At 44.5% G+C, this 24,640-nt stretch overlaps 1 protein-coding gene across 1 annotated transcript; it reads right to left on the minus strand.

Moving 5' to 3' along the window:
• Positions 1-835: 835 nt before the first annotated feature.
• On the minus strand, positions 836-23,237 carry dop1b (DOP1 leucine zipper like protein B). Its single transcript, XM_071518081.1, has 38 exons — positions 23,063-23,237; positions 20,771-20,948; positions 19,849-20,030; positions 19,568-19,738; positions 18,412-18,601; positions 18,133-18,231; positions 17,484-17,607; positions 17,219-17,328; positions 16,227-16,338; positions 15,902-16,022; positions 15,573-15,692; positions 15,360-15,468; positions 14,757-14,993; positions 14,359-14,669; positions 13,841-14,244; positions 13,436-13,707; positions 13,189-13,341; positions 12,903-13,003; positions 11,751-11,941; positions 9,997-11,593; positions 9,573-9,672; positions 9,222-9,413; positions 8,875-8,997; positions 8,178-8,312; positions 7,998-8,053; positions 7,781-7,885; positions 6,681-6,747; positions 6,408-6,567; positions 5,344-5,426; positions 5,142-5,251; positions 4,892-5,041; positions 4,628-4,689; positions 3,633-3,761; positions 3,358-3,494; positions 3,214-3,269; positions 2,948-3,091; positions 2,664-2,796; positions 836-2,164 (listed from the first exon to the last, which is right to left on the minus strand). The coding sequence occupies exons 2-38, from the start codon at positions 20,906-20,908 to the stop codon at positions 1,895-1,897; spliced, it is 6,954 nt and encodes a 2,317-aa protein (XP_071374182.1). The 5' UTR covers positions 20,909-20,948; positions 23,063-23,237; the 3' UTR covers positions 836-1,894.
• Between the last annotated feature and the right edge of the window lie 1,403 nt (positions 23,238-24,640).

The following is a 24,640-nucleotide window of genomic DNA, read 5'->3' on the forward strand; positions in this document are numbered from 1 at the left end:
CAACTGATCATATGGTTTAACTACAGGCAGACGGGGGAGGTTTCACATTGAAGTCTCACACAACACGTTGTTTCACCTTTCCCCCGAAAGTTGCACCGATTTAAAACAATAACGGTTCCCACTAATTTCTCTTGTTGACACTGGTCCAGAGACATATTTACATACTGACACCCAATATGGACAACAACGGGACATAGCGAAGGAATATGCCTACTGCAAAACCATATGATAGACAATGGACAATGCATATCACAAACCCTAACCCATTCAAAACTATAGATACTATGTAGCCTATTGCATATGCATATTCAAGCAACAGTATGGTTGCAGCTGTAGAGGAAAGTGAAGTGTCCAGCAGCTTATTAGTCTAGTGTGCAATGATGTTGTTACATTGAATAGAATGACTCGCATGAAACTAATTATTATAACCCTGTTGTAGTGTCTGTACTTCAAAGTAAACTGCCCAACTGTTGGAAGTCTTGAGAGTCTCAATCCTGCCCCCAAAACACTCACACACGAGCACACACACACACACACAGACACATCCTTTTACTTCTATCCTTATGAGGACCATCCATTGACTACATTCATTCCCTATACCTTAACCCTCACCACTAGATCCCTTACCTTAACCTAATCCTAACCTTAACAGTCCTAACCCTAAAGAAGCCCCTTGAGAAGGATGGCTTAAATGACCTTACTTCACAAAAATGTCCTTGGTCCTCACAAAGATAGTAGTAGTAGAAGTACAGGAACACACATATACACCACAAAAAGCAACCAACCTGCAGAATTAATATTGTTTAAAGAGAAAACACATAATGTTTAAGCTCGTTTAATTTAATCAAGTCTTTCTGTTAATCCAAAACTTGATGTGTTCATTTACGCATTCAAAATAAATTACCTTAACACACAACAATGTGAGAAAAAAAAAGACTATGGCCAGTGGTAAAAGCTATCCATGAACAACTACATACAAAGATTGAATTCCCTTGAAGACAACAACAAAAATGGCAAGCATGTATTTTAGCCAGTTACATCTGATAATATTCAAAAGGGTTTTCTAGTGTACACAAATCACATTCAGTAACTTACCCTTAAAAATCTTAACATCAATCTTCACCAAGGGCCTATGAGGTCCTATAATGACCTCCCCAACAACACCCAAATAGGAAGTACCTCTCCAACAGTGTCCTGCAGACACATAGTCTTGCATTACATTCTAAGAGTCAGACAGACACATGCTATTAGGAGAGAGTGCAGTTAACAAGAGGTTATGAAAAGGTCTTAAGGACACATGAGCAATGAGTACGGTTCTTCACAGTGAATCTGCTATTTAGTATCAGTTCTTAAAATTTTGCATCAGAAATATTGTTACTGTAAGGCAGCCAATTTGAAGTTTCTACTCTTAATGATATCTCCTTATCGTTAAATAGACCCTCTTCCATCTTCGGTGGTAAACACTTAAGTCTAAATCAAACAAAGCAATGAGAATAGACCCAATCTCAATGTGAAGAACATGTAACCGAGATGGCACTGATCCTTGACAGAGAAAAAAGCTTTCCACAGGCATTTGTACGTAATACTTCCCTAAATTTTCCAAAAAGCCCATTGGAAATAACTGTCGTACAGTCAGTCCCTTGGCTTTTCCAGTACAGATTCAGTGTGAGAGTACCTCAGAGGTAAATGCATTAATGTAGAGAGACTTGACAAGGTAAGACATTAAAAACAGCATTCCAAAACATTTTCATTGTTTTTTCTAGTTTACTATACAACATTATCATTGGTTGTGCCTATTCTCTGTATTCCATTCATATGGCTGCAATTTATTCCCCCCAGGGTTTTAAAAGCTTTGAGATGAAGGCTTAGTTTCTGAAAGCTTCATGCTGGAGTCCTAACTCTCCATGGAGTCCAGGAACTCTTCCTCTGTGATGTGTTCCAGCCTCCTCAGGACTGTGTCGGCGCTGGCTGCTGGGTAGTCTGCTACTGGGCGGTGGGGCACAGGGTGGCCGAGTGAGGAGCTAAGGAGGGGAGGGCCTTGGAAGGAACAGCAAAGGGTGCGAAAGAAGGGCACCAGTTGGGTGATGGAGGACAGGGAGTGCTGGGTGAGGAGGGGGAACTCCAGACGCTCTGTAGATGACTCCTCACTCAGCCCATTCAGTGCCTGGAATAACAGGACATGACACCATCAGAATGACACACAGTCACATGATCACATGTTAGTTCCAGTCACAGAACTTAAATGGGACACTTCCTGGTGTAGCATGATATTCATAATAATGATAATCATAATTCATGATAATTTCCTTTGGTACACCCAACATGGCTTGCGTAGAATTTTGATAATGCTTTCAGGTAAATGAACAATGTTCCATGTGTGGAACAGAACACGAGGCTCAGAAAGTTAGAATTTTCATCACAACTGCCATTGGAATGTTCATCCAAATGATGTCATTGCCATGGTAACACACCAGCTACATGCACCAAATCAATGTTGATTATCAAACATTCTATGGCAGTCATTGTAAGTGAACCAGCTAAAATCAAGAGTCTAGATTTGAATGGGAATGACCGTTCTATCAATTCAGATTCTATAGTTCCAGTTCACTCACTTGGTGGTCACGAAAGGCACCAGCTGGTAAAGTACACGTGTTCAAGCTTACCCCGTATCGATGCTGTATTCTTTCCAGTACTCTGACAACATGGGGTATGCATTCCTGCTCGCCCTCCAGAAGTGCATTCTCTGGGCCACTGTAGCGGTCCACATCGACCTCAGGAACAAATGCCCAGCGGTACCTGTACATAGTTGAGAAAGAAAGTTAGTCAGTCAAGACATTTAGAAACGGACATACAGAGAAAAGAGACAAAATAAATAACACCACGACTTTCAATGTGAAGCTAAACCTAAGCTAGATATCAAGCCTCTTTGATCAGATTGGGCTCTTACATCTGAAAGAGGGGCATCCTTTCTGGAGGGAAGGCCAGGGAGGTGTCCAGGAACTTGCAGGCTGACAGGTACATGCCCAACTCTGACTGGGAGAAATTCACTGGGCCATTCCTGTCAATGGCTCCACGCACCACTTTAGCTAGTCTAGGTGGTATACACAAGAAAAGATGCATTGATATTTTGAGGCAGAATGTGAATAACGATGGAATGAAAAGTGTGCGGACAAAGAATGAAATGTGGATTTGTGGACAAAATAATTAACGCACTTTGAGACTTCTTTATCTTCCTGTAGCGCTTTCTCTAGACGTGCAAATATGCGGATCTGAAAAATAAACATGACATAGAATTTACATTGTGATAAATAAGCTAGAAACTGAATAAAATCAGGTTATCAGAGGATGGGATCTTACCAGTTCTGTGACCATGATTGGCCAGAGGGAGGTGAGGTGCTGGGGCGAGATCCGCAACAGGAGAACACGAAACATCAGGAAGATCTGAGCTGAAACAGCGGGGGTCTGGCTCATACGCAAAGCCTCAGTCAGACGCTCTGGAGAGAAGGGAAGGACGGTTCATACGCTTTAACTGACACAGTCTTTTTTAAATGTATGTCAATTTCCCCAAGTAAACTGAACATATACTCACTTAAATACCAAAATAAAGTTAATGTCCAGTACCACTCGCATACCTTGGATGAGGGGCAGATAGAGATGATACTGGTCAAGTTCTCCGCTGAACATGGCAAAGGCCTGGCGCTTCAGCAGCATGGGTTTCTGCTCTGCAGTAGTAAACAGTTTCAGGGAGCTGCTCTGCATGCCTACAACACAAATGTATACAAGTTATATAACAAATATTGCAAAAAAGTCCCTGCATTTCATATTTGAATGCTCTTATCACAATACTTCCAGAAGTGACGTTTCTGAGATGCTTCAGTCACTCAGTCTATAAATGTGCATACAGTACCACATAACTGTGATTGCATTGGTTTGACATCCCGTTACATCAGTGATTCTCAACCTTATTCATATCAAGGACCCCTAATTTAGTCCACATTAGGGCCACAAACCCCAAAATCAAAATAGTAATTCTTCTACATTCTCGAATTGTGTTAACTTCTTGTAAATTAAATAATGGGGAAGTTTAACAATTCATCAATTTGCTGGGGACCCCCTGGAACCCCCTCAAGGACCCTTGGTGGTCCCCGGACCCTACATAATTTATGTAATACATTAAACCCCTAATTTAGTCCACATTAGGGCCACAAACCCCAAAATCAAAATAGTAATTCTTCTACATTCTCTAATTGTGTTAACTTCTTGTAAATTAAATAATGGGGAAGTTTAACAATTCATCAATTTGCTGGGGACCCCCTGGAACCCCCTCAAGGACCCTTGGTGGTCCCCGGACCCTACATGTCATTTCTATCCATTTACTTGACTCTCTTTCTTGTCTGAACTTCGACTGTCCATGTTTGAATGTTTGTTTCTCTTTTAAAGAAATTATACTTCTAAAACCCTCCCTGCACTCTTTCTGCAACAATACCCTCCCACCCCCCACCTCACAGTATCATATAACTCTCAACATCACTATCATTGCCCTTCTGCCTCATAGATGAGCTGTCACGTTTTGATTACCAACAGCTGTCCATATCTCTACAGCAACACTTCTAGAGGCTGTACTCACTCATGAGGTCTTTGAACATAGTCTTCTCATGAGTTAGTAGGTGGTCGATGATAGATTTCCAACTACAGAGAATGCAGGACAGTCAAGCAGGGGTTATTAGACAGTGTTCTTCAATTAATTTATGTAATACATTAAAGTAATCCTTCTGATTTTTATAAAGATATGGAGAGATAATTTTGCACATACTGTAGTATGTGCTCTGCACAATAATACAGCTTTGGTCTAAGACTATCATGTTAGAATAAAGAACACACATAGTCTAACCTGGGTGCACAGGAGGCATCCATGGTGAAGAAGAGGGGGTCCATAAAGAGCTCAAAGGCCTCTTTCCTCCAGGCCCTTTTGGTATAGGCATACCCACTCAGACTGCTCAGGAGCTGAGCACCCGCTTCAAAGCTGGGCATGTTGTAGGCACTACAGGATAGAAAGCCCACATTAGAGTAGGTTTATTAAGACAGAGAGCACAAAGCTACTAGTATTAACTTAGCTCAAACACACATAATGGAAGGGTTACCTGTGGTTCTTCAGGTAGGGGAAAACGTAGTACATGAGCCGGGAGATGAGAGGAACGGCTTTCTCCTTCTCATCACTGCGGTACACCATGTCCAGGAGCGGCGCCAAAATCTGTAGAGAGAGAAAGTGTTAAACTGCACAAAGGTTCACTCATTCGTTCACTCACTCATTCACTCACCATAAATACAAGCACAAAAGCCTACCTCAGCCAGGAGTGCCAGGGCCTGCACACTGTAAACAGAGGGGGCTGAGGAGGAAACCATGGTGCTAGCCTGAGCCACTGAGTCTGAAGAGGAGATAAAGAGAGAAAGGATGGGTAGTTCACTGGTAACTGCTGCCAAAGTTTTAATAATTCTGGTCTTCTTGATACTAGGGTAGCTGCCTTAAGGAACACCTTGCGGCCATCCTAGAGTACCCAGTCCTTCTGGTTTTTCCAAACATTCTGGCTCCAGGTCTGTCCTTCTGGATCTACCTCAAAGTAATCTGTGCCAATTGTGCCTCTCTGCCAATGTTACGACTCATCGGTGCTGCTTCCAGACGGCACTTAGGGCTATCGCAGCACTTGGACCGCTGGGTTTCCATGGAAACGGGGACAGGTCTCTACTCACAGGTCGAATTTGGAAAGAAAGAGAGTGAGCCGTGTCCCTCCCTGGACTACTAAGCTGATGGGCAACAGTGGGTTACAGCAGCGTTTCCATGGCAACAGTGATGATTTGTAAGCTCTACTGGGTCCAGTGTGGAGGAGGACCAAGGTGACCCTCTGGGTGAATTTTCTCAGCCAATGGTCTGGAAGTGCAGAGGTCAGACTGTGGCTAGTTGCTATGGTTACTATCCCACAGGTTCACTGTGGTTAACAGCTTTGTGTCTACTAAAGTTTACTTTTTTATATAATGATATATTTTTATGATCTGAATCATCAAAAGATATGATGTTATGACATTACATGGCTCTCTGTCCACACTTGGCTCTCATGGACGTATTTCCTTAAATAGATTTGTTTAAATTTGTTTACATAAACTTGGGGTTGGGCCTACCAAACAAATACAAGTTGAATTCAGGTGACAAGCATAATCAGGGCTACAGAAACTCAGGCCCTGCTTATAGTGTAGGCATGAGTGCAAATCTAATTCTGTGCATCCATGTCCACTTACCGTGTTGTAAGTGGCACATTCTTTCTGTTGGCTAATGCGGTCTCTTAAAATAGTATGTGTAAACTCTGTCTGCAACTGTATCTGTGTCTGTATGTGTCTGAGGCATCAATAGTTACCATAAAGGTCACCATCGCCATCTGCATCCTCAGGTTCCTCTGCCTCGGGGCACACCTGTGGCTGAACTTTGACCTCAAGGTTGCGGCTGAGCCAGCTGGTCTGCTCCAGAGACGACCCTGCAACCCCGCCCACTGCCTCCAGGATCCGCTGGGTCACCTCCTACACAATAATACAGCATCACACACACTCACTCCCTATCTCAGTCCAACACGGTGGTGCGTCTTATCGACCGGCTCTGTCATCTACTACTCGCTATGCAACATGCATCATACCTGCAGATCTCGAGTGTCCTTCTTATTGTCCATGTTGGGGAGCCGGTTAATAAAGTCATTGAGGATTCTGTAAGACAGGAGCCATTACTTTTTTTTTTAGAGCTGCAATGATTAATCGATTAATCAATTAATTGTCAACTATTAAATTAATCACTATTTTGATAATCGATTAATCGGTTTGAGTAATCTTTTAAGAAAAATAAGTCAAAATTCTCTGATTCCAGCTTCTTAAATGTGAGTATTTTCTGGTTTCTTTACTCCTCTATGACAGTAAACTGAATATCTTTGGGTTGTGGACAAAACAAGACATTTGAGGACGTCATCTTGGGCTTTGGGAAACACTGATTGACATTTTTCACCATTTTCTGACATTTTATAGACCAAACAACTAATTGATTAATCGAGAAAATAATCAACAGATTAATCGACAATGAAAATAATCATTAGTTGCAGCCCTACTGTTTTTAACTGCCATAAATATTATTTATGTCATTATTTGATATGTTTGTTACATATATTATTTAGATTATTTATTTTCATGAATATTGATTTATTTTGTAACACTACGTAGGAAGTACTTTTATGTTACGTGTTGTGCTTTTGGCTGTTGCAATCTCCTCCAAGAAGAAATGAAGCGGGTGAAGCATACACATTTTTGAAGATTTATGTTTGGTTTTTTGAAGAGTTATGTTTGTTCAACTGGACTCATTCCCTCTTGGTTGTCTGCAGCCAGCGAGGTATGTTTATTTACGAGTTTTATGTTTCGTCGTGCATATAGTTAGGTTTCACCCCTTATAGTTAGGTTTACAGTTTGTATGTGATACAAAGGTGTCTTTATTCTGTACATTATGTATTTGAACAGTTTGCGGTGGATTTGATGACGGTGATGAAGTGCAGTTAAGAGGAATAAATCCATCTGTAACGGGAGAACCATGGTGTCATGTATTTCCTGGAGGGAGTGATACTTTTTATTGGGCATCAGATTTCTCCTAAGGAGAATAACAACTGTATACAAGGCACAAAGGTCTAAACAATTCAATCAAAATGTTATTATAAGCAGGTCAAGGGTAAAGAGTGAATATACAAAAACTAACACTGACCCCAGCAGTAGAAAGTGCCCAGGCGGGGCCAGATTGAGCTGAACAGACTCTCGCAGGAGACTGAGGAGAGGAGCGATGTTTTCCTGCAGGACTTGAGCAGAAATACTACAAACAGGAACACAGAGACAGTGAGGTCAATGATACAATAAAAGTGAGTATTTGTAGAATGGTCTGAGAGAACCTGAGCTGAGGACTTAGGTTGTAGTTTCCTACGTACCCCTGGATATAGGCGAAGCTGAACTGTAACATGGGGATGTCTACCAGGCTGGACTTCTGATAGAGGGGACACAGTAAAAGTTACAAAAATGAGTGATAATGAATTACTTGCATTGAGACCACCAGAATATATTTAAGTATGTGTATATATGTGCGTGTGTGTGTGTGTGGGTGTGTGTACCTGGTCTCCTCTGATCTGATGTGGTTTCTTCACCACTTCCTTAACCAAGTGTAAGATGGCATCTGTGCGCAATGTGTTCAGCGATTTCACCAGATCCACGATGGTCAGGCGAGGCTCACTGGCCACAGGTAAAACCTAGAAAACAGAGGAGTGTGTAAGGATGTAAACACGTTCCCTAGAGCCATTCAATCAGTTTGGTGTGATTGTGAAAACCATGCTTATAGCTGATATATATAATAAACATATATTCTGATATGCATAAGACGAACAGCCCTGAGTAGGCCCAAAATAGCTAACAAGGCCATTAGTCTGTCACCTTGATGGATACCAGACGATTGGAATGTGCAAGGAAGCCTTGGGGAAGCCTCAGGGGGCTGTCCACCATTATGGTATGATTCTCACATGATTCCCGGCCCCCATTCAGAAGTGAGGGGGGTGGACGTGACACATTAATCAAAGAGATCATATGGAAGAAACCCCCAGGAAAGGAGTGGTTAACTTAGAGGGGTGTCATGCTGGAAATGTATAAAAGCTGTTGTGGTTTGACATGAAGCCAGTTCTTCTGCAGAATAACTCAGGTCTTTGTTGCTAATAAAGATCTTCATATTATACCATTCTGCCTTGAGAAAAGATCATTTTGTCACCGGGGAAAACCACGACATTTCCATTCTTTGTTTCTAGCCAGTAAAGTTCTTACTTTGTTTTTGTGTCTCCTCTTACTCTTCTTGCTGCTCCACACTACTCCTACTGAAGCCATGAGCTGAACCCCATACTGCCCTGTTAGAGGGACCAGGAACTCCAGTATCCGCTGTCGCAGGATCTACACAAACACACACACATGCACATACCATCAATGGGAGAAATCTCTCATAATAATATATGCACATGGCTAAATAGCAGAAAATATGAAAGCATCTTGCAGGATCAGAAAACACATACAATATAAATGACACAAATCTGTCATCATATAAGTACGTGTCTAGTATAAGGATGTATAGGGCAGGAAAAACACAGAAAATATGCGTGCATGGCCTGCACCCACACCTTGGTGCTTCTGAAGTAGACAGAGGTTGAAGTGTGTCTGCTGCTTGAGGTGGTGTCAGATCCCCTCCTCTGAGACTCTTCCTTCCTAACTACGCCCCATAACAATGCCATGCTACTGAGCATGTGCGGTAGCTCCTCGATCACAGCGTTACGTGCATTACGGACATCCACAGGATCACAGGCAACCAGGGACTGACGGAAAAAGAAAGAGAAAGAAGAATAAAGAAAATTTGAATTTAAATTTCCACAGCTTTGAGAAGCATCTATTCATTCTATGGACTGTATACAGTAGGTTACTGCTGTGTGTGTGTGTGTGTGTGTGTGTGTGTGTGAGTGTGCTTCTTTCCTTACCCTCTTGTTGTCCAGTAGACAGTGGTGTGTAATTGTGGTCAGGCCTTCTAGTAGAGTCAGAGGATAGTCAGGGGCGATGTTCTCCCTCCTACCACTCAGGCTGATCAGAACACAGAAACATAAATTAAGCATCTCAGTCAAAGCACGACAATGTCATATCAGTAAAGACATGAGGCCTCTGTACAAAATTAAACACCTAGAAACAGGATCCCATGACAGATACTGATAATTTTCATTGTGATTGATGGTGATAATCATATTACTAAAGATCAGGCAAGGGACTACGATATACAGTGAGTGAATCTTGTATGATTATCTCAAATTAGCTGTCCAACTGTAAAGTTGAGTGCATGCAACACTATGTGTCAGATTTCGTTTTGTGAGTGGGAGTGTAAGCCTGTGTTTCCTGTGTTTTTCAGTCTACCTCTGATTAGTCTTCCCTCCATCGTGCTCATACAGTTTGACCAGCTCGTCCAAGTTCCTGCAGATCTGACTGATGAGCGGAGCCACGATGATGCCTAGTGAGCGACCCAAGTAGGGCAGAGAGGAGCACAGGAGTGACACCCAATGGGGGTGCATGGCATAGCCATACTGTGGCTGCAGAGCCCTGGCTGCTGCAGAAACAAACATGCCTTGGGCCGTGATGGGGTGACTCTGGACATACTGGGCTGCCTTGATGGACTGCTGGAAAAGGACCGCTGTCTGCCACTCCCGGGCGAGGGGCGTGCTGGCCGTGGGGGGGTCACGGAGCTCCTCAGGCTGTCCAGAAGCCCCTACTGACCCAGCTGCAGCAACAGCCCCACCAGGCCACACGTGGTACTCCAGCACTATGAGAGCCTGGAGGAGTTTGAGCAGTTCCATTTGTAAGGGGTACTGCTCCTGCCCCCCTCCTGCCCCCAGGTTCACCAGACTCTCCTCTGACAGGCCGCCCTGCTCTTCCAGCAGCTCCACACCCTTTGGAGCCCCCTTGTCTAGCCCCCTCTGACTGACATACATGGAGGCTGAAAGGCTAAGCAGGGCGTATTGCTGCACTTTACACCCTGAGAGCAGTCTGCGGATGGGCTCCAGGCTGGCGCCGTTGCCCTCCTGTCCCCGGGCCACACAGCCTAACTGGTTCACCATCCGGGTCAGCACCTCCACACTCTTCACCTGCACCTCCCTGTTCCCCTGCAGGTCATGTGGACCCAGGCTCAGGTAGGAAGGGTAGTGAGAGCGCAGGAAACGCAGGCACAAGGACACCAGCAGCTCGATGAGCAGGGATGGGGGCACGGAGGGGGAGGAGGAAGGGGAGAGCAGGCGGCCGTAGAAGCCTTTACCATCCTGGGCCTGCTGGTGACGTTGCAAGAGGTTGGAGACCAGGTTTAGATGGGCAGCAGAGCTTGTGTCTAGAGAGGTGGAGGAGAGAGCATCCACCAGAGGGCGCTGTGCGCTGCTCCTCAGCAGACTGTCGAGCAGCGCCAGGCCGTGGAACAGATGACGCCAGCCACCCGCCACAGGGTACAGCAGCACATGGCGGAACAGAGAGTCAATGGCCTCTCTCTTCTCACGCTCCTGTTTCAACAGGCGAGACCTGGCCATGGCCTCCAGCTCGAGATCCTCCTCATCCTCACTTGACAATGAATCAGATGCCTGTGTGTGCTCCGACTCTGCCCTCCGCAGGCCGTTGACCACAACTCCTTCCTCCAAGCTGCTGCGGTAAGCTCCGGAGCCGGAGCTTGAGTTCTCTGTGGAAACCTGGGCACCGCTGGTGTCGGCCGACTCTGTGTGTTCACTCTCTGCCTCCTCCTCTCCTTCCTCCGTTGCATCCTCCTCCTCCGTCTCTTCACTCTCACTCCTAGATACAGCTATAGCGTCCGGTGCTTTGGTCAACTCTGGGTCACTGTCCAACTCTGCCCACAGGGATTCCCGGTCCACAAGGTTTGCGTGATTCAAAGTGGCGACCTCTGTTGCCATAACATCCGCAGATGTCCCACAACTTTTGGTGGAGCTTCGACTTCTGCTGCTTAGAACCTTCAGGTTACCTTTAGAGGAAAGAGCATGTAAGTACAATAAAACATACGCTCAGACACATACATACACAAACATACAAAAGATGAACCATTCATCCTTATCAAATTTCATGCACTCACCATACAACACAGACAGCACACACCGACAAATGCACACACACTTACTTACCAGCAGTAAGGTTGTGTTTGATACTCTGAATGGAGCAGCGCTGAGTGGAGGGATGAAGCAGCAACAGAAGAATGGGCTCCAGGATCCGAATCACGTCACTGAGGGACAAAGCTCTGACCAGCCAGCACTGAGCTGCTGCATTCATCGAGCCGTCCGTCCCGCTCAGACTGTCCACCACAACACACAGAGACCTGAGAGACACACAGTTAGAGACTCAGAGACAACATTTAGACGTGTTTAGAAGTGTTGTTTTTTTTTTTTAAAGGTGTGTAGGCAGTAAATGCTCCTTTTAGTGTTTTGATACTTGTTTAGAAGGTAGGTGGTTTTTAAAATCACTAATCCAGAAAAATTAGGTCATGGAATCTTCAAGAAATGTTGTAGTGTCCACCCAACCTTACTCATTGAGTAGCATAAACATACACAGGGATGTTGAGGATGTAAGCTACACAAACCTTTTACACTCACACCAGTGTTGTAGTCGAGTCACCGAACCTCGAGTCCATGTTGAATCCTAAGTCCTTAATGTTCAAATCTGAGTCCAAGTCCACGTCACCAAGGCCTTGTCCGAGGCTACACAAACCTTTTACCTTTTCTTGGAGTCAAGACATCAAACCCTGAGCAGTGCCATAGTCCAAGTAACCTGTTTGAATTCAAGTAATCCATGCTAGAATAGTCTTTTCCTCAATTGTCCTTTTTAATATTTTACATTTGGCACTAAATTTCACACCAGTTAATGTAAAATCCATGTAAGCGTAGCTGACAAAAAGTAATGGATCCATCTTCATCTATCACTTGACTCCCGACATTCTCAGTCCCTGGCACCGCACGCTCACCAATATGTTACATCACCTTATCAGTGGTTGTATTAAGATAAATTTTTATAGCCTATTTCTACATGTAGGCCTATACTGTTAACCAACCAGATGATCAGGTACAAATTAAGGGTAACGCTGAGAAGATGTGTAGCCAATATCTAAGGTGATCGAATCCCAAGTTCAGGTTCAAATCCCCAGTGCGCAAGTCTGAGTCATCAATATTCAAGTCCGAATCGCGTCATCAAAATTGGACTCAAGTACTACAACATTCATTCACACCAAAACACACAGGGACAAAGAAAAAGTATTTTTATTTTTTATTCAGCTTTGTACTAACCGGTCAAAGGAGCGATTGAGGGACATGGTCCTGTTGCTCTGGATCTCCCTGGTCAGGTGCCACAGAACTGTGAACCGGTGTAGTGCTTCCAGTCTCACAGCCTGGGGCAGACAAACATGACACACACAGTTTTACTTGTCAAACCCATGGCTTATTTGTTCATCTCATCACATGAACTAGGTCTGTTTGCTTGTCCCAGTCGAACAGTCACATCTAGAAGATGTGGGAAAGAATTTTTTGTGTGTGTTTACCGTTCACTGTTCAGTTTGCGTGCATGCGTGCTCACCTTGTCTTTATGTAGCAGTGCCTGGCAGATGATGTCTTCACAGATGGATGCCGATGGAGCCAAACAGTGAAGTCGGTAGAAGAGTTCCACACAGGATATGTGCTGCTCTCTCCGCTCTGTGTCCAGCTGGCTCCACAGCACCTGGGACACCCGCTGCGTCACGGTGCAAAATTGTCACATCTTTAATACCTTTATAATAAAGCACTGAGTTACACAGAATCCATTCAGCATCCAACAGCATTCTAACCTGGTAGAAATTCGTGCCCTCCTCTATGGCACGAAGCAGGGCAGGGTAGATGGGTGGCACAGTGACCATCTGCAGCCGCCCGCTCAAGGGGTTGGAGTCCGAGGTCTGGTAGCGTCTCTGCTTGTCCTGGATGACCAGTGCCAGGGACTGGGAGTGGTTGATGAGTTCCAGCAGGGACGACACCGCAGTGTGCTGGATGTTGTAGTCCCTGGACAGGCAGCACAGGGTCATCAAGGACCTCAGCCACACTGGCAGGCTGCCCACATCACTGCCTATAAACCCCCAAAAAGATGAAAAGGTTTTGATTACTTCTTTGTGTTTTATAGTGTGTAGCGGAGAAGGTGGTCAAACTGTAGTCGTACAGACTCAGCTGGATGAGTGAATATGTTCCAACTGTGCACTGACCTGTCTGGCTGAACATGTCTGTGTAGAGAGCCAGACTCTGCTCTTCACTTAGGTAGACGGGGAAGGTGGTGCACTCCAGCAGCAGGTGGCAGGTGGCTGTGAAGGCCTGCCGACAGGCCTCAGAGATCTCTGCCCTGCCCCGGGGCATGTAGCCAGCGCTCCAGTCCAGACACCCCGAATGCCCGCGCTCCTTTTTCTTCTCGGTGGGGGTTGCTGAAATCTGGGCTTCAGATGCAGAGCAGGGTCTAAGTTTGTTTGGGGTGAACAGTCCAGCCAGTTTGTCTTTAATATCCCGACCCCCCAGGCCCACCAGCAAGACCTTCTGCTCCAGAGAGACAGCAGGTAGTTCAGGCTGGGGTTCTTCCTCCTGTCCCTTGACATCCTCCACCTGAACCAGCAGGTATCTGAAATGCAGCAGAGGTGAAAACATTTAGAGATCACAGTAAATAAAAGCAGCCCATAAAGAGGTCCATCTGACCCAAGGTGATTGCTAATTTGACAGTGGCTGAATAGTTTACCTTGTGGTGATGAAGGCCAGGATGTCCAACAGACACTGGGTCATGGTGTCTACACTGCCTCCCTTCCTCCACACCCCCTCGCCTTCCTTGCACATGCTTGCTCCCTCCGCCCCCAGTCCCATCCCTGGCAGGAGCTGCTGCTCTGAGGGTGAGGCGCTGATACCCAATCCGCTGTCTTCAGACCGGAGTGGTGGGAACACGCCATCTGCAGGCTCTGCCTCATGTCCGCCATCCTGGTTCAGCTCTTCGTCGTCATGGTTACCATTAACCTGACCACCACTGCCGTCTTTCTCTCCCTCATTCTCAATGTCCTAGATAGAGTTTTAAATATATGATCTGGGAAGATGACACAGTCACAAAAATCACACAAATTTATGGTATAAACAAAAGTGTCTAACCTTGATTTGTTTATCTGCCTCCTCCAGTGCCTGTAGCTCCTCCTCCTGTGTGTGTGCCCCTGCCTCCATGTCCATGTAAGCCACAGGCATCTGGATCTTACTCAGGACCTTGAAGCAGGCGCGCAGGCCCTGTGTGAGCTCTGCCAGGTCCACAGAGGCCATGTGGCTGCGCAGGGTCCGCAGCATGCAGCCCAGCATCTCAGGAAGGAACTGGGACTGGATGTCAGCATGGAGCTCCTGTTGGAAGGAACACAGATGTAAAACATATGTGTATGCAAGTATGTATGAGTGTGTCATATGTGGGTCAAATAGTACTGAATAATTGTTAACATTTGTTTTAGCCTGCTTGGAGTGCCTGAGGGATGAGGTCTGCCACATAGGATAACATGTCAGTCAAAGAGAAGTATACTCAACTGATTTTCAACTAGCACTTGTTGGATTTGTCCTATGTGGCTAACCCCGAATCATTCTCAGAATTATTTGATCAGATCTGGGTCTGGGTCTTTGCTTTTCATTTGTATGGGATTCACTGCAGCGTTTTTGTGTCATAAGGTCTTAAATTTCTGAGGGAACTACTGGTGTGTGAATGTGTCTGTTGTTTACCAGAGGAATAACATCTAGCAGGAATATGATGAGGTTGGACATCTCTGTGACGGAGGGAGCAGCGTGGCTGCGGTCCTGCTGAGGAGGCGTTGGCGGGTCATTTGGGTCACTATGGAGAACGATACAGAGAAAAATCATATTTTTTTTTAGCATCGCAGATATTTGCTGGTAATGTAAAATAAGGGCTGTATGTCAGAGTCATCCCTGCCATACCTGAGAGAAGCACAGAAGCGTCGGGTCATGTAATCCCACAGGTACTCGCTGTTCATGGAGCTCACCAGCATGTTCACCGTCTTTATGATCTCCGATGCATTCTTATTCTCTTTTATCTTACTGCTCAAGACAACACAAGAAAGACACAATCATCCATTATCATTCTCTCAGTCGCAATTTTGTCAGGTAGACAAGTGTTCAACGTATTTAAAATAACTTCTAAGTAGAATGTGTCTATTTTAGAGGCATTCATTCAACAGTCAACATAGAGCACTATAAGTTAGCTCTGTCAGCATCCCTGCATCTATCCCATCATCCATCCCCCTCACCTGGCCAGCTGGTTGCCTGTGAGCCCTGAGCTGGTGATGGTCTCCTCCCCCAGCATCTCTCGACAGTAGCTGTAGAAGGCTCGGACCACCTCCAACAGCACACTGCTCAAAACCACAGGACCTGAGCACAAACACCACAACCACCATTATCACTGACATCATTGCAATCATAAAATGGCTTGACACAAAGAAGATAACAAAGATTGATTCTTGAAGTAGGTAGCAGGGGATAGATAGAAGCAGGGCATCATTTGTGTAAAGTGGTATATATAGCAGTATAGGCATTTTGTGGTGTTTGTGTACTGTACTGCTTAGTGCTGCTTACCTATCTCCGGTTTATCCAGCAGGCTGATGATGATGCGGAAGGGCCTGAGGTAACCCATCACATTCTCTGGGTCGGTCTCCACGTCCTTCTGTTTCAGGATGTTGATCAAAGCCTGAAGTCACAGAGAGAAACGGATGAGCAACACATATAAGTGCACAGTGCAAACATAGACCCATACAAATACACACACCAGGGTTGGGGCCATTCATGAAATGAATTGAGAATGCATGGTGAATTCCAATTCAGTTCCTGGAGTTCTAAGGAAACAGCTCTAAAGAAACGGAATTGGAATTGAATTGGAATGACAGGAAATAGAATTTAATTCTATTAAATTCCATGAAATTCCACTTCTAAGAGAGGTTGTCTTGACTTGCTAAACATTATAAATCAAACATTATGAATCAAATAAAAGACAACAAAGTTCAACAAATCAAATATTTTCAATCATAATGTATATACGATTACATGCTATGCATCAAATGCAATTTGAAAGGTACCTTTAACATTTTATGATATTCAGTATTGATAATGTATAACACTGTGTGGTAAGAAAAAACATCGAATTTCACAGAATTTCATTAAATTAAATTAAACTTCCTGAAAGTCCAATTCAATTCGTATTCTCTTTCCTATAGGTGTTTTCAGATTCCAATACCAGTTCCTCAGTTGAATTGGACTTGATGAGTTCATTCATGAATTGACCCCAACCCTGACACATGCGCACACGCACACACCTGACTTACATAATAACTGTATCAAATGTATCTGGATCACACTTTCTCTTATTTACTGTACATGCTGATATGTCCTGCATTTAGAGACAAAAGATTTTTAAATATTTGTAGATTGCATGTGGGCGGGATTGAAAATCTTGTATGAGTTTATGTAAAGAAGAATCGGTCTGTACTGAAAAGATACATACTCATGTGTTTTTTAGGTTGTGGTGTGTGTGTCTGTGTGTGCATGTACGCATATATGTATTTGCGAGTCACCTGCACAAGGAAATCCCTGGAGTAGGTGCTGAAGTAGAAGCCTGTGTGTTCCTCCTTGGTGGCAGAGAGGGTGGGGTGTGGTGCCACCATTCCCCCTTTTATGTCTGTACCTGAAAAACATACACACACACACACACACAAACATTAGCATCAATTGAGAGGACCAGTACTTTACCAAACTCTGCCCAACAATGGGTGTGACACAATCCTTGTGTTACTTATGTATGATTGAAGCAATGCTGTTTGATCTGTGCATGATGAGCACCTAGGAGCCAGGCGTAGAGGCGTCTGTTGAGGGACATGTCCCGACGGAGCAGTGTGAGTGAAGCTGCAGACACCACTGTCACCATGTCTTCACTGCTCATATTAATACTGGCCTCCTCTGGGTCCTAACACAGCAACACACAGAGAAAAAGTTTAGCCAAGGAACAAGAGAGAGGAGGAGAGAACACAGAAGAGAATGGGAGAGGAATGGACAGGAGAGACAGCATGCATTGCAGGAGGAAGGGTGCACAGAAAGTGACGTGTTTTACGGTTTTGGCAGCAGCAACTGCAGTTTGTTCAGATTAAATAGAAGAAGTTCTGAGTAGTTAGCATGAGCAGCGATAGCGTCCATGGCTGAACAGACAAAGAAAAGAGCGCCACCTACAGAAACTCAAACTTCATCAACAGAAAAGCCAAGGAAAAAGACTTCACAGTACTGGACACACTGTTTGATTGACAGCTGATCTCTGGGAAGAGCAGTGCAGAAACACCACAGCAATGAGCGCTGAGCACCAAAGATGTTGCCAAAATTAAAAAAAATAAATAACAGGATTTCACGGATTACCATTTTAATGAACAGCAAGGATTGAAAAGGGATTGGGGTGTGTGTGTGTGTGTGTGTGTGTGTGTGTGTGTGTGTGCGCACTTACCAGGCATGTTGCAAATGGGAAGAAGTAGAGGAGGATTTCCAGCATGTTCCTCTGCACCAAGACATTGGAGTCTTGCAGAGACAGACACACTGACTTCACCTGCGGACAGAGAGAGGCAGACGATGTTCAGACAGCTGACAAAGGTGAAGGTACACAGACATGATGGTATAGACTGTAAAAATAAACTCAAACACGATGGAAAAATGTCCTCACAAGTGAAATTATTCATGTCTTAATGTTCTTGTGATTATAGTAACGCACACAAACGCAGACACTCACCACCAGGCGGTGGTCGTAGCCGAGCATGTGTGTCTGCTGGCGCGGGGACACCGTGCGGTCAAAGTGTGAGACGATAAAGAGCGAGGCGGGCAGCCGCACCAGCGGACTGACCAGCACACTGCCCCACAGGGCGCCGTAGAAGACCTGCTGGCCCACCAGCAGCGACAGCTTCAGCAGCAACGCATCCGTCCTGGACAGAGACAGGAGAGGGATTCAACATCAACATCTGTTCAACATTAAATCCACTTATCTAGTAAAGTATATTTAGTTGCAGCAGGACGGCCTAGTGCTTAGTGAGGTCTTCCACCAACTGGAGGGCAAGAGTTCAATCCCTGTGTTCCCATATTCCATATCCATATCCTTGAGCAAAATATTTTAACTCTGACCATGTTCTCATCTTTTTCAATCATTTCAACCGTTTCTGACCAAAACCATGCTTAGAAATCAACCCCAAATGCACCCAAAACGTGTGATTTTCAACACATTGGTTGTCATGCTGGGTTGTGCAAAGTCATGCCTTTCTCATACAGTTTTGATGCTATCTTTACCATTGCTTCAGCACTTCCTTGTTTACTCTTTGTTGGCCTGCTGCAGCTGCCGGTCTACGTGCACCAATGTGTAAAGTAGCGCAAAATAATCAAAGTTGTCTAAATCTATACATTTCTCATTACAGAGTGAGTGTCAATATGTCAAAAAAGACCCCTTTTGAGGTTTATTTTTGGTGTGTCCGTTGGCCCTATAGGACTGTATTGGAGAGCCGTGTGCCTTGGCAAGAAGCTCTATAGTAAAACAACTGACAACATTTTGGTCAGAATCGGAAAATGATGTAAAAATATGGTCCAGGTTGAAAATGGCCGGAGTTATGCTGCAACCCCTACCTGCCCCAGCACTAGCTGGGTGAACCTGCATCTCAAGAGCAAAAAGAGAATTTCTCCCTTAGAGGATCAGTAAAGTATATCAAATGTTCCCTCTTTTTGTTAAACTGGACTATTGTTCAAGGATTATGTTATAATGAAACATTACTTGAACTTAAAAAAAAAAGTTGTGGTTTGACATGATTCAGAGTGTTTTGTCCCTCTGTAAAGTTCCATGGTATACTGTTCTCTGAGAAAGAGAGAAATAGAAATGGAGACAGAGAGACAAAGTGAGAGAGTACCTGTCGTAGACCTCCAGGCCCTCCTCCAGGCCTGGCAGCAGTCCTGTAATGAAGGCCTGGAGACTGGGCAGTAAAGCCTTCTGCAGGGGGAGGTAGTAACGCTCGTACAGTGCCAGCAGGACAGGCTTTACTGCCATGGCTGCATGGCCCAACAGCGGGAACAATCCTGAGCTAAAACACACGCACAAAGACATGCACAAAGTCATAAATAGCACACATAATCAGCCCAACACAGACATTGACCCCCCCCAGATCAAACAGCTTTAGGCCTGTTCCCTCACCTGTAAATGAAGAGATCCTTGGCCAGCCATTTTGTTCCAATGATTTTGAAGATGACCTCGTAGGTCTCCAGAGCCTTGAGGTGCACTCCGCTGGGCAGAGCTGGGTGCAGACACTGGGCGAGACGCTTCCCTATGATCAGCCGCTTGGGCAGGAGGGAGTAGCGCAGGTTACTCTGCAGGGCCTGGGGGACAGAGAGGGAGAGAGTGAGAGTGAGAGAGAGAGGGAGAGAGAGAGAGAGAGAGAAGCAGAGACTCAGAGGCTGGGTCGACTTATTGTGTGAGCCATTAGGCAGAACCATCCAGTGAAACAAAAACACCAACACACACACATTAGAGGAGCAGGCTTTTGCGCATATTGTTTGTCATACAGTTTCATGCTAAACAGATTTTCTCTATCTCTCTGTCACCTTCTCTACACATGTACTGTAAGCGTGCATTCTTGTGCATCAGCACACACAGACACTCCAAAGTAAACATCCTTTTCACTTGTGACACATTTATTACCAAGTACCCTTTGGCCAGGTGACTGGAGCACCGAGCTGATGCTGAGAAATAGGATATATTATACAAACAGAGACTGCCAGTGAGCAACCTGATATGTAGCAACAGTAACTTCCTCATAATTGCAGAGAACTAAAATATACAAAGCAGCTGTGAAATTGACACACTTGAACTATCAACACCAAATGAAAAGCAAGGCATTGTAAATGCCAAATTCAAATAAAACAGTGGGACACAGATCTTTTAACATGAGAGATAGCCTACATTTTTTCTAATAATTTCATTATATGGTGAGTCACATAATATCACCATTATGGCCATAAGTGAATTTAGCAATTTCTGTGTAAACACAGTTTCAGACATATGAATAAACTTAATAGCAGATGTTTGTGTAGCATCAGGTTGCCTGTATGCACCGTACCTTATTGAGCTTGCCCAGGGAGGAGATGAGGTCAGCCCACTCACTGGAAGACTCAAAGTTTCGCAGCGCCTTCTCGATGACCGCCGCGTAACTACGGTAACGGTAGTCATTCTGCAGCTCTAGCTCCTCAGGATCCATGATGCATCAGTCTCAGCCCAGCATGTTCAGCACAATGTGTCTGGAGGAGAGTGGAGAAAAAGATCTTGGTTGAGACTGAAAAAAAGGGGTTTTGGATTAGAGGCAGAGGATTTATCAAACTCACAGGAAGTATCAGTTCCATGATAGCATCTGTCTGTAACCTGTTGCATATCCCTCTGCCTCTGAGCCTTGTTTCTAGCAAACAAAATTAGCCAATTAGCTGTGTTCACTGATAGACACAAACCCATGGGCAATGGGAACAAATGCTCTCATTCACGGCTGGGCGAGTGCTTGTCTGACTGACCTGTCTCTCATTCTGAGGTGGGAGGAGTCAAACACAAACACATAAGCTGTGTAGCACACTGCATGCACTACCATGAGGAAAACAAGTTATGGCCTAGCTAGATTAACACAAACCCACACAAGGACAGAGCTTGTTACTCTAATGTCCAAACACTGAAATGTCTAAGGTCCCATATATAAATTGAAAGTGCAATTTAATTTTAGATTAGGCAATATAGGACACACAAAAAGCTCATAATTGAAACACGAAGTGCCTTACTGCTGAATATATGATCTAGAAACAGTAGCTTCTTTGCTTTCCTGCACATGGCAAAGGCTGTGGTGTGTGTGTGTATGTGTGTGTGTGTGTGTGTGTGTGTGTGTGTGTGTGTTTGTGTGTTTGTGTGGGGGAGTGGAAAGCAGGATTAGAGCAGCACAGACATCTGGACATCTGGACTCCCTGTGGCTGAGAGGAGCTTTAGCATCATGGGCAAGCCCAACAACACGTGCGTACTGTAAACCTCCAGTACATTAATGAAGGAACCACTGAAATAAGGCTACCCATGGATATGAGAGAGAGGGAGAGAGAGAGAGAGAGAGAGAGAGAGAGAGAGAGAGAGAGATGGGATGCGGGGGGGGGCTTACTTGTTTGTCAGGAGGTGAGTGAGAGAAAAGCAGGAGAGCGAAAAATAGAAAAAAACAAGAGTGTGGAGGGATAATTTATCTGATGAGTAAGCAATGAAGTGCCTAAGTGATGGAGAGGGCCTTACATCATCTCTCCCCTCCATCATCCTCTCCTCTCCTAAGCCCAGTTAAGTCATTCTCCTAAAACACTGGATGTTCCATGGACTAACTACAATGTAAGGTCTTATTAAAGATGCACATAATTACTCAAATGAATTAAACTGCCCACATCTTTCCCATTGCAGGCTCTGGTACTAAAACTAAAAGAACAGTTTTGCATGGCTATCAATCTATTCCTGAAAGATATAAGAGATGTTGTCCTATGTTGACCTCATGCTGATGTTTGTATGTAGCGGCCTATATTCTTCACTGGAAAGAGAAGAGTGAGCCTGGAACTGTAGCTAACAAGCCAAAGGCACTTAGAACAACAAAACCTCAGGCATGTTCAGGTACCATATTCAAACAAATTCAAACAGAAATGGCAGCTAAACAAATTATGCAGAGCAAGCAAAAATAAATACACCTTCACTTCCTGATTGTGTGTGTGTGTGTGTGTGTGTGTGTGTGTGAGAGAGAGAGAGAGAGAGAGAGAGAGAGATAAAAACATTAATTTCTATAGGCTGCTGTGTGCCAGTATGTATGCAGGAGGCTGTCTGTGTGCTTTGAGGGTGGACACACATTGTAAAGACCGACTTGGGCCCACAAACCCCACCGCAGACTCCGTCACCTGACTGTACATATATAATAATAATAATAATACCATACCACCAACTAAAGCCAACTGATGACACTGCCAGCTTTGGCCTGAGTGTGTGTCATCCACGGCATGGCTGATAGCTGAGTGCATTATGTAAGTGCTTGGCCATTGCGTCCAGACAAGATAAAATCTATCACTGCCTCAATGGATGCCAGTGTGCATGTGCGATATAAGAGTGAGAAACAAATTAGACGTTTACAGTATTCAAAGCAGTTCAACATGTAAGATATAGCTAATTGATATTTGTCTAATGGATGTTTTTCAAAGCTACACTTGACATAAATTAGGCAATATTCCAAGATTCATCACGACGATTTAAAGGATAGAGTTCATTTTGGCTTTGTCCGAAGAAATAATACATTCCTCTGTTTATAGAGCGTTATAATGGCGCGGTAAACAGCACTTAGCTTTAGGATGCATCAATGACTCACCAACTGCGAAACAAGCCCACGATCTGCTCGAGCGCACTGGCTTCAAACCAATCCCACACCAATGATCCAAGGCCCGGTCTTCATCGTGCATCTTCTGTGCAAATGCGGTTCAAAGAAAGGAGCTAACAACCTGTTATTCTTCCGAAGGAGGTGTCCCCATCCCCAGATACCAGGGATGATGATCATAACGGGGTGGCAGCCCTCAAACTCAGCTGATTCAGTCCTGAGCACGGAGCGCGCACTTCCTGATACAGAGAGGGGGGTGGGGCGTGGATACTCAGAACACCGGGAGACATGTTTGTCTTCAAGCCTTCCTCACAAAGTCAATACACGGAAAAGCTATATGCTAAATAGCCGCCCAGAGCAAAAATAAACCAGTTTCTCTGCATACGGCTTTATCATGGAGATGTCACCCCCTATACTCTTCACCCACTACCCTCCGGCTTTGGTCTCGTCCAGGATGTGCAGTGTTTACAAACCTCTCACCTCACTGTCAGATATTTGGGCTGAGCGGAGCAGAGGACGGTCTGCACCGCCACTCAATGTAACACAACAGCATGTTTTCTCTCTCAACCTTTTTGTGTTTGCTCAACACTATTTGTGATTGCAAATCAGTAAAGCACTGTGTTTTAAATGCATCTCATAATTCAACCCAATTTCACTATGGAAATAGACAATTTGAGGTGCTACTTGATTCTAATGCAGACAGCGTTGTGATTAGTAGATATGTCTACTGCAGACATTTTATGCAGTGAACATCCTAGCTAAGCATCCCAATTTCTGCCCCATGACATATCTAGTACATGTATGACCCACATCTGCATCCGCTCTCCAGTTCAAACTGTGTTGCAGGAGACAACAGAATCAATCTGGCAGGAGTTCCAGCACCCTACGGACAGATCTTAGCTTTCTCAGAATATATACTATGTTAGTCTTTGGGACAGCAGGCAGTTTTCCTCTTAGATCATACATTAAATGAGATAGTGAGGGGTCATCCAGGTCAACATGGCCTATCTTTAACACTCATAAAGGAGGAGTTGACCAAATGCAATGGTCCAGTCTGTCAGTGCCTGGCGCAGAACCATCAAGAAATCAACATCTTAAAATTGAAGTGATAAGAATGACGTCTTGGGTATAACAGCAAGTTGAACTGCTCAGGTTGGTGGAAGTTTGCACTCTCCAAGCACCTTCTAGTCTTTTAATTTATTGCATGATATACTGTTAATGCTCCATAGTCCATTCAAAGTCCTGCACTATCCTCTTGCACTGAATGGGATGCCCTCTTGTCCCTGTACCATTTGTTTCAGTATGTACTGTATTCCTGTTAGTTGTTAATATGTCTACATGCCAATGTCACCAAATAATACAATTCTTGGTTGTAACTATAAGCAACAATGCAAAGATCAGTTAGAATTGGTATCCAGTGCATGTATACATGTATCTATAAAGCAATACTTGGGATTGTTACACCTTTTAGTTTGAATACAATTCAGTTGATATGGTCTCTCCCATGGAGTTCAGTTATATAATGGACTTAATGTACACATACACACAGTGGCAAATACAAGTTTATGCCTC

This window comes from Centroberyx affinis, unplaced genomic scaffold (genome assembly GCF_046629955.1).
Source record: "Centroberyx affinis isolate AG114_WGS23_722 - 3 ecotype Tasmania unplaced genomic scaffold, CSIRO-AGI_Caff_v1 ptg000550l_1, whole genome shotgun sequence".
Taxonomy (NCBI): domain Eukaryota; kingdom Metazoa; phylum Chordata; class Actinopteri; order Beryciformes; family Berycidae; genus Centroberyx; species Centroberyx affinis.

Excerpts from the sequence above, each read along its gene's own strand:
- dop1b (XM_071518081.1), bottom strand. The coding sequence starts at position 20,908 with ATGGATCCTGAGGAGCTAGAGCTGCAGAATGACTACCGTTACCGTAGT. Across the intron at positions 17,608-18,132 it reads TCCCATTTGCAACATGCCTG|GACCCAGAGGAGGCCAGTAT; the intron begins GTAAGTGCGCAC and ends TTGCTGTGTTAG. Across the intron at positions 16,023-16,226 it reads GCTGGATAAACCGGAGATAG|GTCCTGTGGTTTTGAGCAGT; the intron begins GTAAGCAGCACT and ends GTTTGTGCTCAG.